The 16,224-nt window shown below is 49.1% G+C and overlaps 1 protein-coding gene across 5 annotated transcripts in view; it reads right to left on the minus strand.

Moving 5' to 3' along the window:
* The window catches only part of Atp2b2 (ATPase plasma membrane Ca2+ transporting 2), a 131,047-nt gene that overhangs the window by 35,566 nt on the left and 79,257 nt on the right, over window positions 1–16,224 (minus strand). For 4 of the 5 annotated variants that reach the window (XM_077793543.1, XM_026383009.2, XM_026383007.2 and 1 more), the window contains 4 exons: window positions 16,123–16,164; window positions 15,155–15,313; window positions 12,311–12,525; window positions 7,833–8,075 (listed from right to left, as the gene is read on the minus strand). In XM_077793543.1, coding sequence (XP_077649669.1) covers window positions 7,833–8,075; window positions 12,311–12,525; window positions 15,155–15,313; window positions 16,123–16,164 — 659 coding nt within the window. The remainder of the gene's footprint in view (window positions 1–7,832; window positions 8,076–12,310; window positions 12,526–15,154; window positions 15,314–16,122; window positions 16,165–16,224) is intronic. The other variant, XM_077793544.1, reaches the window with a different exon arrangement.

Genomic DNA, 16,224 nt, shown 5'->3' on the forward strand with positions numbered 1-16,224 from the left:
GAAGCTATGTATGTGTCCACTGATGGACGAAAGGTAAATAAGATGTGGCCTGTCCATGCTATGGAGAATCATTCAGTCTTACAAAGGAAGGAAATTCTGACACATGGTACCATATGGGTGGACCTTAAGGACATGCTAAAGGGAAAAATGCCAGTTACCGAAAGACAAATACTGTATGGATCAACTTATATGAGGGACTAAGAGGGGCTGAATTCATAGAAAGCAGAGTGCTCCCCAGGCACTGAGGGGAGTGGGGATTGGAAGGAAGAGTTTAATGTGGTACAGAGTTTCAGTTTTGCAGGATGAGAATTCTCTGGATGGGTGGTGGTGATGTTTGTGCCACAGTGTCAAGGTACTGAATGCTACTAAAATATACGTTTAAAAAAGGTCAATTTTATGGTATGTGTATTTGACCACTATTAAGAAGGAAAAAAATCAAAAGAAATTCCATGATTAATTGCTACAGTTTGAATCTTACATGTCCCCTAAAGGCCCATAGGATAAAGGCCTGGTCCCCAGCTTGGTGCTATTGGACTCTGGAGGGGACTTTAAGAACTGGGGCCTAGTGGAGCGAGCTCTTAAATATTGGGACCTCATCTTCTTCTTTCTCTCTCACTTCCTGGTTGTGAGCCTGCAGTCTTGCTCCCCCAGGAGCCACCATGATGGGCTTCCACAAGCCCAAAGCAATGGTGTTCATGAATCATAATCTGGTGGCTCCAAAACTGTGAGCCAAACCCCACTCCTTTTTTTTTTTTAAATAAGCCAACTTACCTCAGATATTTGTTACAGTGACAGAAAGCTGACAAACACAGTAGGGAACCCCATGGCATGATAAGCTGCGATGTGAGGATAGACCTTGGAAGTGAAGCCTCTCTCGATGCCAGACTAACCACCAGCCCTGTCTCAACGGTAGCCATGACCAGCTCTCCGAATGCCCGCTCTGTGCTCATGGCTTCCCTGAGCTCTTCACGTGCGTCCCCTCATTGTACCTCCACAGCTCATTCCACAGTTATGCACATTGAGCAGGACGAGGTGGCGCTGGTAAGAAGCAGCTGAGCCAGGACCCAGGTGGTTCCCTGGTCTGTGCCCCACAGCGCATGCTCCCCGACAGCATCTGCCTCTCCCCTCCAGCGCTGGAGACCACTGGCTAATAGCAAAGTGGAGGGGCCACTGAAGAGTCCTGGGGGCGCAGGGCAGTGTGCCCTGCTCCTCTCTGTACTCACCTCTAGAATGGGGTGGTGGGGAGCCATCCAATAAGTGTCAAATGAACTGACGAATCGTTTTGTGTCTATGTCTGGGCTGCCGCTCACCAGACGGAAAGGAATTTAGGCAAAATTGGGCTCCAGAACTGTCATCTAAGGGGCTACCTCTGCTGGAGAGCTTCTCAGGTGCCAGGTCTGAGGAGAGTGAGGTGGCCAAGCCAGGCCAGCAAGCCACAGGACCTTCCCTGGAAGCTGCAAAGGCAGATGTGGGTGTCCAGGGTGACAGGATCCCCCTGCTATGCGGAGAGATCTTTGGAAAGTAAACTCTTTGGAGACCTTTCCAAGTTCACGGGTGCTTTGTTACGTGTGGTATTTGTGGTGTGTGCGCATGTGCGTGTGTGTGTGTCTGTGTGAGAGAGACAGAGAGAGAGAAAGAGCAGGCAAACGGGGAGGGATTAACAGCTCGGTTAAGAGTTGGGCTTCATTCCACCAGGGATGATTTGCTTTAAGTCACTTTAAGTTACTATCCCAGAGACAGGAACTGCAAAACTGGTCCCTGGCATTTCACCTACCAGAACTAGACCCTCACTTTAAGCCCCGTCTCATGTCTTTCAAAGTCCCTTTCAGAGCCTTCCACACCCTCTGGCCCCTCTGTCTTGTCAGGAGGCCAGCTGCAGAGCACAGCCTGACTCGGGGGACTTGGAGGCTCATTTGAATGTTAGGTCGAGCCCTGAGTTGGAAGCCTGGAGCCCTGGGTTTGGGGCGGTCTCTCTGCTCCTCAGTCACTTCCCCTTCTCCTATACTTGGCCCTTCTCATCATCTGTCCAGGTTCTAATGTTTACTGAAAATACAATCCAGCAGATTCTTCCTGCTGTTTGGGGGTTCCTGGGGCTAGGCATCTGGGGTTTTGTTTTTAGTTTATTTGTTTTTAGGTACTAGGGATTGAACCTGGGGTGCTCTACCACTGAGCTACATCATCAGTCCTTCTTGTTTTTGAGACAGGGTCTCACTAAGTTGCTGAGGGTCTTGCTAAGTTTCCGAGTCTGGCTTCGACCTTGCAATCCTCCTGCCTTCGTCTCCTGAGTGGCTTGGATTTCAGGCCTGTGCCACTGCACCTGAAATCTAGATTCTAACTAGAAGAAGTTGGCTTATCTGTTCAGGAAAACCACACTGTTCCAGGGCAATCCTTCCTTCCCCATCACTTTGGGGGCTCCAGGGAGATCAGTTTCTCTCCCCACAGTTTATGATTTTAGACGCTTGACACCCTCTTTTATCAATTCAGCTCCGCATGCATCCATCTGCAGTTTAATGATTCAAATGTCACCTGGAGAGTCACCTGACTTTATAAGAGGCCTCGTAAGATACAAAACTCAAGCCTGCTCGGGTGGTTGATATGCAGGCGAAACGTGGGCAGAAAAGGAGATCATTTTCCCAAGAAAGCTCAGTGCCTCGGGAGTGTGAGGAAAGAGCTATTTCCATCGAAAGCTCAGCTGTGGCTCAGAAAGAGAGTGGCACGTTGACAGGGAGACAAGAAGCAGCCAGGAGAAGTCTTAACGTACAAAGAGTTGGAGGCCACAAAGCAAATGTCAGGGTGTGCCAGGATTTCTGAAGCAGGGAAGCAATTTTTGACAAAAAGAAGACTCATGTAGCTTCCCCTGGGGGCAAGGGAAGTCCCTAATGATTAGAAATAAGAGTGGAAAGAGCCCCCCTACCTTCCATCTCAGAAGGGATGGGCATGGGGCTGAGGCTGGCCTCCTGGGCCTCCTTTTCTGGCCACCCTTCCTACAACCTTGGCCCTTGAACCCGCCTCACCTGTGTTTTGAGTAATTCTTTTGGGTCCCGTGAGGAGAAAGCCTACTGCGGACTTATTTGCTACCAATGAGCTCTGCCTCACCCTTCAGACTAATTTTGCATTATTCTGGCCCTCAAAGAAATGCCGGGGCCACACACCACCATGTTTTCTGAATGAGCCATGAATTTTAAGTTCTCTGGGCCTGCCTGGAATGTCCCTCCTCCCTGACCACCATGGAGAACTTCTCTGGAATTTTCTGGACTCAGCTTCATCCCTGGTCTTCAGGAGTGACCATGGCAGGTTACTTGAGGTTTCTGCAGCTCAGTTTTCCTAGCTGCAACATGGGAGTGGGCCTGTTTGGCCTGATGGGATGAAAGGGATGTGTAGGGTCAAGCGAGACTGACCGGCAAAGCCAACTGCAGAGGCTCAGAAAGAATCATGGTGGTAATGAGAGTAATAACTGACATGGACGGAGGGCTTGTTGCACTGTCCTGGGTACTCTGCCTTCATTAGCCTCCTCTGGGTGCCACCGCTGGCTGGTAGCACATGCCTGTAATCTTAGCAGCTCTGGAGGCTGAGGCAGGAGGATTGCAAGTTTGAGGCCAGCCTCTGCAGCTTAGCGAGAGACCCTGTCTCAGAATTAAAAAATAAAAAGTGCTGGGGATGTAGCTTAAGGATAGAGCACCCCTGGGTTCTTTACCCACCCTTGCAAATACGCATGTAATTTGTTCATGTTTGAAAGAAGAAAGGCATCAGCCAATTAGGAGCTCTCTGGTTCAACCAGCACAGCCTGGATGACTGAGGGAAACTGCAGAGTCAGCTTGGTAAGTTGGAGGGGTTGACAAAGCCCTGGTGTTGGCCAAGGAACATGGAACCTCTGGCTGTCACAGGAAGAGGTCACAGAGACCCCTATTAATTCATAGTCACCCATTCACTCATCTACCCCGACACACACCCATCTACCTACTCACCCTCCACCTTCCATTCATCTGCCCATCTGTTCCTCCCTCTCTCTGCCTTCCTGTCATCTCATTGATTATTTATCTATTTATGGATCAACCAATTCACTTACCCAGCCCATCCACCCACTATTTCCCAAAGGCCTATGCTGAGGGGACTAGAGAAGACTCAACTGTGTCTCTCGTTCTCAAAGACCCCACTGCCGGGCTGGGGATGTGGCTCAAGCGGTAGCGCGCTTGCCCAGCACGCACGGGGCACTGGGTTCGATCCTCAGCACCACATAAAAAATAAAATAAAGATGTCGTGTCCACCGAAAACTAAAAAATAAATATTAAAAAAATTCTCTCTCTCTTTCTCTTAAAAAAAAAGAAAAAGACCCCATTGTTTGCATCAGATGGTGAGAAGAGACAGAGGACTGTTGTCCTCAGGAAGGGGAAGACACGGTGTGTGCGAGCTCAGCTGTCACCAGGGTCTCATTTTCCTTGGCCAGGTCCATTTTTTGCACGGGAGCAGATGAGTCATGAGGGTGAAGGGCACGGCTCCTCCTTCCTGCCCACCTCCTCTTGCATGGACTCAGGGCGTCCTGCAGTCTAGATTTCCCATCCTGGTTGGGAGATGCCTGGACTTCTACCCTGGACCAAGCTGCCTTAGCCTCTTTACTGTCTTCATCAGGATGAAGAAAGGGTGGTCCCCGAGAGCCCCTGTGTTACATGGCCCGATTGGCAGGGTCTGGGTGGGAAACTTACCCTGAACTCCAGCCCTCGTTCCCAAGACCACCACAGTCTAATGGTGTTGTGGGATTGGTTTCAATGACTAAGAATCTGGCTGGGCCCCTGGACTCAACAGCTGGCTATAAGGTGGCCAGAGGTTGACTTTGCTGCTGACTGACTTTGGACAAGACCCTTTTCCTCTCTACCCTGATGCCTCTGCTGTAATTTACTTACTTGTTGGTCTCTGCATTGCCAAATGGAATCCTCCTATAATTTTATTGCTGAATAACCACCCAGTCATCCTGTATGCTAATTATGTGCCAGGTGTGGTGCTCAGCGCGTCCCACTTACTGATTTGCTCCTCACAATAATCCTATCATTTTACCCAAGAAACTAAGGCACAGAGAAGTTAAGTAATTTGTTTGGATTCACACAGCTAGCGAGAGGTTTGAACCCAGGCTGTCTGGCTCCAGAGTAGGAGTCTTGACCACTGTCTGCTCATACCAGAGGCTCTACTGTCCCTCCCACACTGATGGCTGTCAACAAAAAGAATCATGTGGCCATGATACTTTCAGGAAAGAGCCAGAAATACAGGCACAGGAATCCTAGGATCCCAGAGTTCAAGGTATAGCAGCAGGGGACCCTATGTGACTATTGGATTACAAACCAAGGACCCCGATTTCCAGGTCTCTGGCCTGGCCCCAAGCTTACGAAGCTGCACCTTCTCCCCAGGTGGACTCACTGACCCTTGTCTCTTGTGCCACCTGGACACAGCCTCAGTCCACCAATATCTGGAAGTGAGATTCTAGCTTTGCCACCGCTGTTCCCGAGACCATCTGAGATTTAACACCATGGAGAGGTTTCTACAGATCTCCTGATCGATCCAGGGACTTCCTGACTGTAACTGAATAATCTACGTCTCAATCCAAGCCCACTGCACAGGGCTTTTGCCCACATGGCTGCCCCCATGGCTGGAAGCCTGTTCTGGGAATCGCCGCTCCCCTCTCTGCCACATCTGCAGGACAAACTCATTCACAGCGTGGCGGTTATTTTAGGAAGGCCGGGGGAACCAAATAAAGCATCGCTGATCTCTCTTGATTCCCAAATCAGGGGAGAAAGGAGACAGAAATGTCATCTCTGGCATCACCCGCAGGGTTCTCTGTCACCCGTCTGCACACGTCCTCCGACCTACTTTCCCCTCTGTGGATTCTGCCTCCCTTGGCCTGCAGCTCCAGGGTGATGGGGGTGGCCATGAGAGGCAGGGCGCCGGAGCCGCCTCCTTATCCCCACAGCAACCCCCAGTCCCTCGCTGCTGACTCACGCTGCTGACTCCCCAATTTGGCGGCTCCCACAAATCCCACCGGATTATGAAGGCTGCAGCTGGCCCCCGGCTGAAGGGGAAGGTCAGGGCTCGGGCACATGTGGAGGGGAAGCAGAAAGCTCCGCCGATTCACCCCGATGCCCGTGAAGCAGAAATGCCCTGCATCTGGGTGGCCGTGGCCATCTGGATGAATGAACTCTGGGCTTCTCGTCCATAGTCCAAACGCTGGTTAATTACCAAGAGGCAACTTGGGTTTCTAAACCCAAAAGGCATCACAGCATGATGAGACTAAGTAGCATAGCTGAGAGAGTAAGATGATTGTTATTTTATCTTATTTTATTTTAGTTTTTGGTACCAAGGATTGAACTCAGGGACACTCGACCACTGAGCCCCCTCCCCAGCCCTATTTTGTATTTTATTTAGAGACAAGGTCTCATGAGCTGCTGAAAGTGATTTTTTTTTCATCAAAATAAATAATTTTATTACTCTTACTAACAACAGCGGTTATTATGGGTGGCAGATTGTTTATAAAAATGGCCACAGTTTTTTTTCCTTCTATGAATCCATGTCCTAAGCAGCACCTCTCAGCAAGAGGCGGAATCTCTAATTCACTCTGTGAATCTGGGCTGGCCTCCCAACTTGCACTGCTCAACGGGATGTGTCAAAGTGACAGTTTACAGCCCAGTTCTCAAGAGACCCTGAACACCTCAGTTCTAAGAACCCTGTTGTCACCATGTGAATTAGCCCAGACTAGCCTGCCAGAGGAGGTGAGACTACACGGCGGAGCAGGGGTAGCCTAGAGGAGGCCAGGCCAGATCAGCCAATGGTCCTGCCAAGATCAACAGACCTGGCCACTTGAAGCTCTGCAGATGCATGAGGGAGCCCAGCTGAGACTGGAAGAACCACCTTGCTGAGCACAGCCAGAACCACTGAACTGCAGGATTGCTAGCTTCATAGAGCCAGCTCTTAGTCCCTGTGGGGGATGGGTTCCAGGACCCACAGCAGATACCAACGTCTTTGGATGCTCAGCCCCTTAAATAGAATGGCACAGCATTTACACAGAACCCACACAATCCTCTCCCATACTTTTAAACTTGTCTCTAGCTGACTTATAATACCAATCTAAATATTACATGTAAAGAGTTCTTTTAGTGTATTGTTTAGGAAATAATGACAAGGAAAAAGTCTGTATAGTGCTGTACAGATGCAACAATTCTAGTCCTAACTAGATTTTTTTCTGCATATTTTTTAACCCACAGTTGATGGAATCAGCATACGGAATCCACAGACATGGAGGGCGGACTGCAGTTTCATTTTGTGTTACTAAATTTTGAAGTGTGTGTGTGTGTGTGTGTGTTTTGAACCAAGGGGTGCTTACCTACTGTGCCACATTCCCAGCCTTTTTAAAAAGTTTTTTGAGACAGGGGTGTCACTAAGTTGCTTAGGACCTAAATTGCTGAGGCTGGCCTTGAACTCTCAATCCTCCTGCCTCAGCCTCTGGAGTCAGAGGGATTACCGGGGTGCACCACCATGTCTGGCTTGAAGTATTTTGTTTTGTTACATAGCATAAACTAATTAATAGAAACATTTTGGCAAGGGGATCAATGTCAGGATTTAAAAAAATAATCGATGGTAATAATTAACAATCTTTTCTGTTTGATCACACAGACATTAAAGTTAGAAGATTATCAAATCAAACAGAAATGAATTGCTTATTATCTGACCACCCGGGAGTGCATCTGCAGGAGCTGAGAACATCAATGCCATCGTTCAATCTGCCCAGGACTTCTGGGTCGCATCATGGATGATGCGCCCCCTAGCGGGGGATGCCACAGGTGCCCACTTACCAGAATCTTGGTGGTGTAGGCGCTGTTGATGGCGATGGCGTTGACCAGCAGCTCCATGGTCTTGGCGTTGATGGAGCTGGGATCCGGAATCTCCTTGTAGTGGACGTCACCAACGTAGGCCTGCACCACCGTCATACGATTGGTGGTCAGAGTGCCTGTCTTGTCTGAGCAGATGGCTGTGGCGTTGCCCATGGTCTCACAGGCGTCCAGGTGGCGCACTAGGTTGTTGTCCTTCATCATTTTCTGGGAGAAAGGGCAGATAAAAGGGCGATGGTGAGGAGGGAAGGTGGGGGAGATGGGATGCCTGGGGGCGGAGGCCCTGCGTGATATTTGGCCTCTGCATGTCAGAGGATCTTGGTTATTAAGGCCTCTTACACCTGGACTTCTTTTGACTGTTATGGCCCTTTTCTTTCTCTTTTATCATTTGAACCATTTAAAAGATTACTTATTTTTTTTTTTTTTACCTCAAGATACAGAAGTAATCTACATTGTCTATAGAAAAAAAAGGTGGAAAAAATATACGAAAAAATGCTCATCATCTCTAGCAATCAGAGAAATGCAAATTAAAACTATGCTAAGATACCATCTCACTCCAGTAAGAGTGGCAGCCATTACGAAGACAAACAACAACAAGTGCTGGCGAGGATTGCAGGGGAAAAAGGTACACTCGTAGACTGCTGGTGGGACTGCAAATTGGTGCAGCCAATTTGGAAAGCAGTATGGAGATTCCTTGGAAATCTGGGAATGGAACCACCATTTGACCCAGCTATTCCTCTCCTTGATCTATACCCAAAGGACCTAAAGACAGCACCCTACAGGGACACAGCCACATCAATGTTTATAGCAGCACAATTCACAATAGCTAAACTGTGGAGCTAACCTAGATGCCCTTCAGTGGATGAATGGATAAAAAAAATGGGGCATTTATACACAATAGAATTTTACTCATCAATAAAAAATAATAAGATCATGGCATTTGCAGGGAAGTGGATGGCATTAGAGAAGATTATGCTAAGTGAAGTCAGCCAATCCCCCCAAAACAAATGCTGAATGACTTCTCTGATATAAGGGAGGTGACTCAAAATGGTGTTGGGAGGGAGAGCATGGGAGGAAAATTACCCCTAGATAGGGAATAGGGGTGGAAGGGAAAGGAAAAAGGGGAATAGCATGGATGGTGGAAGGAGACCCTCATCATTATATAAAATACAGGTATGAAGATGTGAATTTGGTGTCAACATACCTTATATACAGAGACATGATAAACTGTGGTATAAAGGTGTATTGCATTTGTAATGCAAAGAAGAAAAAAATTAAAAAAAAATTAAGGTTGGGTCTCTCTTGATTACTTCAAATATTTTACTCTTAACTGAGCATAAATAATTATTCCTTATTTGGTTATGGATTTTTCTCAAATGTATCACCTTCTACTGGTGCCTGTTTTTCAGTGTCTTTTCAATTTTGCCAAAGCTAAAATAAGTTTAGCATACATGTGTTTATGGATATAGGAAATAATTTGGAGAAATATCAAAATATGAGTGTCATTATCTCTCAGTGATAGAATTTTAGATTTTTATTGACTTCTTTTTATAAAATCCATAGATTTCATTTTTCTATAATGAGCACATAACTTGCACCATAAAAACTATGAATTCCTTTTAAATAAAAATATACTAAAAGGAAAATGAAAAGTGAGCCATCAACTGCCACCTAGAACAGCCACATCTTATTATAAATTTAAAAAGAACAGATGTTGATGTATAACAAAATGAAACCCTACTATACATATTATTATTTTTATAGAGCCTCCCCTTTTCTGGCTCAATTCCTGCCTCTTCTAGGTTCTTAAACAAGTAATGAAAATAAAGTAATTTTCAAAGAACCACCATTTCTCATGCAGGTACCCTGACAAGTTGACCCTACCTGGGAAGGAAGGGCGAGCAAAGCCGCTAGAGGCTGAGTCAGATGGAGTTCTAGTCTGTGCCTAGAGATTTTTTTCCCCTCTTGATACCAGGGATTGAACCGAGGGTGCTTAACCACTAAGCCACGTCCCTGGGCCTTTTTGTGTTTTATTTAGAGAAAGGGTCTCAATGAGTTGCTTAGGGCCTTGCTAAGTTGCTAAGGCTGACTTTGGAATTGCAATCCTCCTGCCTCGGCCTCCCAAGCCACTGGGATTACAGGCATGTGCCACCCTGCCAGGCTGGGCCTAGAGATTTCATTTCCTTTATTCTTGCTCCTCATTATAATTCTTTACAGCAAGGATAAATAAGAATGCAATTTGAATAATTTTACCAGAGGTTTAAGTTAGATACTGATAGGATTATTGCTATTGAATTTTCCTGATTATAACCCGTGATAATAATGCCAATAAATATCATGCTGAATGGTTGACCAACATTTGGAATTTGCAATACACTTTACATTCTGCAACGAGCCTTTTGCATTTATTTTCTTGTCTGATGTTGTAAGAATCCCATGAACCCTGAGAAGATCTGTTTTGGCAACTGAAGAAATCTAGACAAAGAGATTAGACCAGGATCACACTCCCAGTGAGGTTGAAGGTTGGTGTTTCAACCCAGCTCGACTTAACCGCACAGCCTAGATCATTCCATGGAGCCTCAACCCATCTGCTCTCTGAAGAGGGTGGTCTACTAGGCTTGAGAATCCCTAAGTTGAGACTGTCCAATAGGGTAGCTCCAAAGTGTACATGTAAAAAGCACATTGCATTTTGAAGACACTATGAAAAAAGAACATGTAAAAGAAATCTCTTTATAATTTCTACATCAATCACATGTTGCATTGATAATAATTTGGATATATTGGGTTAAGTCAATTGCATTATTAAAGTTATCTTCACCTGTTCCTTTTTTACTTTTAACAAAATGGGGCTACTTGGACATTTAATGTGGCTCACATCTGTTTTTCCCAGGTAGCACCGATCCAAGTGGTCACTGCTGGGCTCTTGATGGTGACTCCCAGATCCAGGCTCAGAGAGGAATCATCTGCTTCTCCTGAGCTGGGTGCTCTAAGTTTATCAAGTGACTGCAGAATCAACATGACCTAAGATGACCAAAGCTACCAGGTGCCAGATATACAAACTGCAGACAGCACAGGAGCCTAAGATTGTCTAGACACATGGTTCCTCCAAACCCGGTCTGTAAAGTTTTCAAGGAGATCCCCAGCTCGGTGGGGTGGCTGTGGAGCCCCTACTCATGGCTATGTAAATATTGCCCTCTCTCGTCCCCCGGGCTCTCGAGGAGCATCTTCATGTGACCTGTTTGGGCTTTGGTTTGTGGGATGGAGTTTCTCTGAAAACCCTAAAACAGAGAGAACAGAACGATCAGGGCTGTATAGATTTCACAGAGCTGCCACTTCCTGGCACCAGCTTGGAGATCTCTTTTCTGGATGAAATTACATCGGAGAGCCCAGCCCAAATTCCTACTTGGAAACAGATGCTCACTGTGCCCTCCAAAAGCCCTGCCAATTTCTTGGAGTGGGGGGCCTTATTAATAAACACGACCACACCTCTGCCCTTGTGGGGGACATCATGGCATCAGGACACTGGGCGAAAAGAATCCAGAGCCCTGCCCTCCAAGGTGGGGAAACCCCGGGGGCAAAGGGAAGAAATGAGCAGGACGTGAGAGCCTTGGAGTGACCCACAGAAGGTCAGACTTGTGGTGTCTGGGACCCGCGGATGACCACTGCCTGGGCAGGTGGGAGTGGGACTCCGCCATTGATTGTGCTTTGGAAAGCCTCCCAGACCCGAGCTGCCCCAGTGAACATCCACTGTCCAACAGTCCTTCATTTAACTGCTTTTAAAACCTCTCAGTCTATATCCAAGGTGAAGAGGCTTCTGTTAAATTAGGCTTCCCTTTGTTTTCATCTTACCTCTTTCACACTTTTTAGATTGCGGCCTCTGAGATTAGTTGTGTAAATACTATGGCTACGAGGGGCCTGTTACTGTGGCTGCCAGACCTCTGCCTATATTCAGTGGGAGGGGGATAGGTTTGGGCCTCAGAGCGATATCTGGATTTTATTTAATTTTTGCAGTACTAGGGATGGAACCCAGAGCCTCATGCATGTGAGGCAAGCACTCTGCTACTGAGCTACACCCCCAATCCTATTTTATTTTAGGGGATTGAGCTGATTGTCAATACAAATCTGGAGAATTTATAGTAAGTGCAGAGTTTTGACTTCTCTTGAAAGATGTGTGAAGATCTGACCCCCTGGGCCTGCAATCCTACAAGGCGACATTTGGCTGGGCTAAATAGTGGAGACCCCTTTAGCTAGGGCTGGGCTCTTGGGTCTGTCCCCAGCTTCCTCAGGTGTCTGAGTTTTGGGGACAGCAGACATCCTCTCTGAGCCCCTGATGTGTCCATATGCTTCTTGGCTCATCTCCCAACCCCAGCACCAACCCTGGGGCCCCTCCCCAGGCTCCCAGCTGGGGATGTCAGCTGACTGGTCCTGCACTCCCAGCTCACCTTCACCGAGTAGGCCAGCGAGATGGTGACCGCCAGAGGGAGTCCCTCGGGCACAGCGACCACCAGCACTGTCACACCAATGATGAAGAACTTGACAAAGTACTGCACGTAGACGGGCGTGCACTCGGGCAGCCACGGCTTCTTGTTGACCACGAAGGTGTCCACGGTGAAGTAGAGCACCAGGATGATCACGGTGATGGCCGACATCACCAGACCTGCAACACAGGGGGACACCTGCTCAGAAGGCTCCAGGCAGGGCCCAAGGGGCCCTGAGAAGTGAGGTATGGACTAAACACTTGGCTGAAAGGTCCCTGGGGTCTAGCAGAACTCAAAGCACGTCCCAGCTCTGCTCCTTCCTTGCCCTGTGACTTAGAGCAACTCCTTGGTCCTCTGTGAGCCTCAGTCTCTTCCTCTGTACCATGGGGATGCAGATTTCCTTCATGCAAAGTGCCTAGCACAGTGCCCACCTGACACTTAGCAGGTGCTTCAGAAATGTGTGCCAAAACAGGGAGGTGAAGTTGAAATCACTTATTTCCTCATTTTTTTAAAAAAAATCTTAGTTGCTGATAGACCTTTATTTTATTTTTAATTTTTTTAGCTGTTAATGAACCTTTATTTTATTCCCTTATTTATATGTGGTGCTGAGACTTGAACCCAGTGCCTCACACATGCTAGGCCAGCGCTCTACCGCTGAGCCCCAGCCCCAGCCCCTTCCTTCACTTATTGATAAATAAATACCTTTTGAGCATTTATACCAGTCACATAGTAGTTCCTAGGCTACAAACTAGAGGCACAGCAGTTACAGAGTTCCTACCCTTGGGGACCTGATGTTCTAGAGGGACAGGCATACCAGAAACAGATCACACAGCCACAAGATCATTGAGATGCTGCAAAGAAAAACCAAGGTGATGTGACAGAAGGTGACATGACAGGGGAAGTTGCTTTAGCCAGGATAGCCAGGGAAGGCTTCCTGGAGGAGGTGACCTTTGGGCAGACACAGGAACAACAGGAAAAGGAAACTGAGGCTCAACAGGAGAAGTGTCTTGTTCACCGCCACAGGAGCTACTGTAGCAGTAGGGATGCCGTTGGCAACCTCCCGAGATCCCCTGGGGTCTCTCTCACCAGTTCAGTGTGCCCACCTCCCACCTGCGGCAGGTGCCGCAGAGACTGCTTACATCTGCAGCCTTTGCCAGAGGGAAGTGGCACTGGGGGCGATGTGAGTCCCCTTGTCATGGGAGTGAACCAGCCCCCATCTGGGTTCTAGTGAACCCACCCACCAACCAGTGGCTGATGTGGGGGGTCCCAAAGCCCAGGCCCTGCTGCAAGGTGGACGGGCCCCCTGTCATGTGGCTCATGGTCCTGCGGAATCAAGTGGAGACTAGGAATGTTCCAGAAATCTCAGTGGCATCTGGCTTCCTCCCCTTACTGCAGGCTCCACATGAGAAAATCTCGGGTAAATCCCTCACCACCCATCTCGGATCTGCTTGCAGGAAATTCAGCCCAAGAGGTAGGCTGTGAAAGGTCAGGGAGGGAGGGGAGGGAGGACTCTGAGGGCCACGGGGCTGTTGTCTTCTTAGTCTCCTCCCCTAACCAATGCCACCTTCCCAGGGAGTCTTGTGCCTGTGACAGCCATGGTGGGGACAGAGGAAATCCCTGGGCCCGTCATTCCCCACCCCCCCCACCTCCAGCTGCGGGGCCTCAGAGCCGGGCTCTATCCCTGTCTGACAGTCACAGGGGCGGGAAGCCAAGCTCCCAGCAGCCCGGAGCTGTCACCAGGCCCCCGAGTTTAAATATAGACAGCCGGGCCTATAATTTTCCTCCCTCCCCCTGCTGTGGTGTCTATAATTAGAGCCAGGGAGACAGCCACGGAGGAGAGCAGCCAGGTGGGGAAGCCTTGGCACTGGCTGTATCCTTAGCCAGGAGGGTTGGGACTCACCTTGCAGCTGGGCTCAGCTTCTCGGGCCAGGGGGCTGTCACCAGCCACCACGTGCAGCCACTACCTCAGTTGGGAAGCCCCGCTTGTTTGGTTGGAGCGCAGACAATGGGCTTCTCCCTGGGCTCCTGGCATGCCCTCGGCCTCTTTAATCTTTCCTCTGCATCGCAGCTGGTGTGGTTCATTATAAAGCCCCAATCCGTCCCTGCCCAGCCCTACTCAAATCTCTTCCATGGCTCCCAGTGTCCTCAGGATAAAAATCTGAGCTGCCTAGATCTCCAGGCTCTGAGAATCTGATCCCTCTTGAGTCACTGCATGTGCCAAAGGCTAAGTCCTCTGTATACATAATTCCCTTTAATCCTCAGAGCAACCTGTCAAGTGGGGATGACCTGTAACCCCATTTTACAGGTGAGAAGACAGAGGCTCAGAGCAAGCTGATGATACTTGGCCCAGTTCTCACAGCCATGGATGGACTGCAATGTAGGCAGTCTGCCCCGATCCAGGGTTTTACCCTCCTCTTTCTGCCTCACTAAGTGCTGAGTGTTTACTGCATACAGGACTCAGATTGATGGCTATGGCAGGAAAGCCTGGGCTTCCAGGACCATCTCTTTCTTATTTATTTTTTGGTACAGGGAATTGAACCTGGGAGTGTTAATCCCTGAGCCGCATCCCGAGTCCTTTTTATTTAGTTTAAGATCGGTTCTCACCAAGCTGCTTAGGGCCTTGCTAAGTTTCTGAGGCTGGCTTTGAACTTATGATCCTCCTGCCTCAGCTTCCTGAGCCCTGGGATTTACAGGGTGTGTGCCCCCCCAGCACCCACCAGGCAGGACCCTCTCTTTCAAGGTGACCGAGGTCAGCCTGGGGTCTCACTGGTGGCTTCAGTCCCTCAGCCCCCACCGCTGCACACTCACCCGCCTTGCCAATCTGCACTGCCAGTTTGGTGAGCTTGCCCTGCAGCACAGACTTCTCCTTCTTGTGCATGTTGGCCTTCTTCTTGTCGTCTGCGTCGCCGCCCTCGGCACTCTTGAGGGGCTGCATCTCCATGGCGGCTGCCCCGTCCTGCTGTTTGGCTGGAGGAGGCAGAGCACGCACATGCGCACACACACACACACACACACAGACACACAGATGCGCACGCAGGTCAGCCTTCAGGGTGGGGATGCTGGCACCCACCCTGCCTGCCCAGTGGAGGTGCTGGCTGCCCCGACTGGGCCCCCACATGGTGGGCACAGGAGCCCAGATGGATTCTTGGGCTGCCAGGAGTCTCACTGCCTCAGAGAACACGCTCTACCCTGGGCTCCCAGCAGGAGTGGACTGGGGTCCCCTTGGGGCCTGAAGCAACCCACAGACTCTACTCAAAATGGACTCTTGGTCTTTCCCATAGTCAGATAGGAAAGAAAGTCTTGGGCTTTCCCAGCATGCCCCTGGGGCATGCTACTAAGATATTGAGGATCCAGCAGACAGGAGGGTCAAAAATGAAAAATAAGAAAGACGTTTAAAAGGTAAAAGAGGGTGAACCTCTGGGCACAGGTACCTAGTCCCCAGTCAGTATGGCCTCTTCAGCATGGGACTGAATGGAGGACCTGTGGCCCTTTTTTGACAGAGATTGGGCCAGCCCTTAACCTACCCCATCCTTCGACCTGTAAGGATCTCAAAGAACCAGTTTTGAGTCTGCAGCTGAATGGGCCGGGAGCCCAAAGGCTGGGGAGACGCTGGCCCAGGAGTGTCCTCTCTTCTCCCCAGGGACACCTGGCACCATGAGTATCACAGCTACATCCCCAGGGACACCAGGCCTCGTAACTAGCCTCCACCTCTGGTGCAAGCTGGTGTGGGTGGGGAGGGGCCCGCGCGGACCACAGAGGCTGGGACAGAGGTTTACCTTTGCTCTGGCTGGAGTCCACATTGCCATCTTGCATTTTACCTACACGACAAAGAATTTTAACAGACAACAGAGAACAGATGGCACAGGTCGGTCATCACA

This window comes from Urocitellus parryii, chromosome 16 (assembly GCF_045843805.1).
Source record: "Urocitellus parryii isolate mUroPar1 chromosome 16, mUroPar1.hap1, whole genome shotgun sequence".
Lineage (NCBI taxonomy): Eukaryota > Metazoa > Chordata > Mammalia > Rodentia > Sciuridae > Urocitellus > Urocitellus parryii.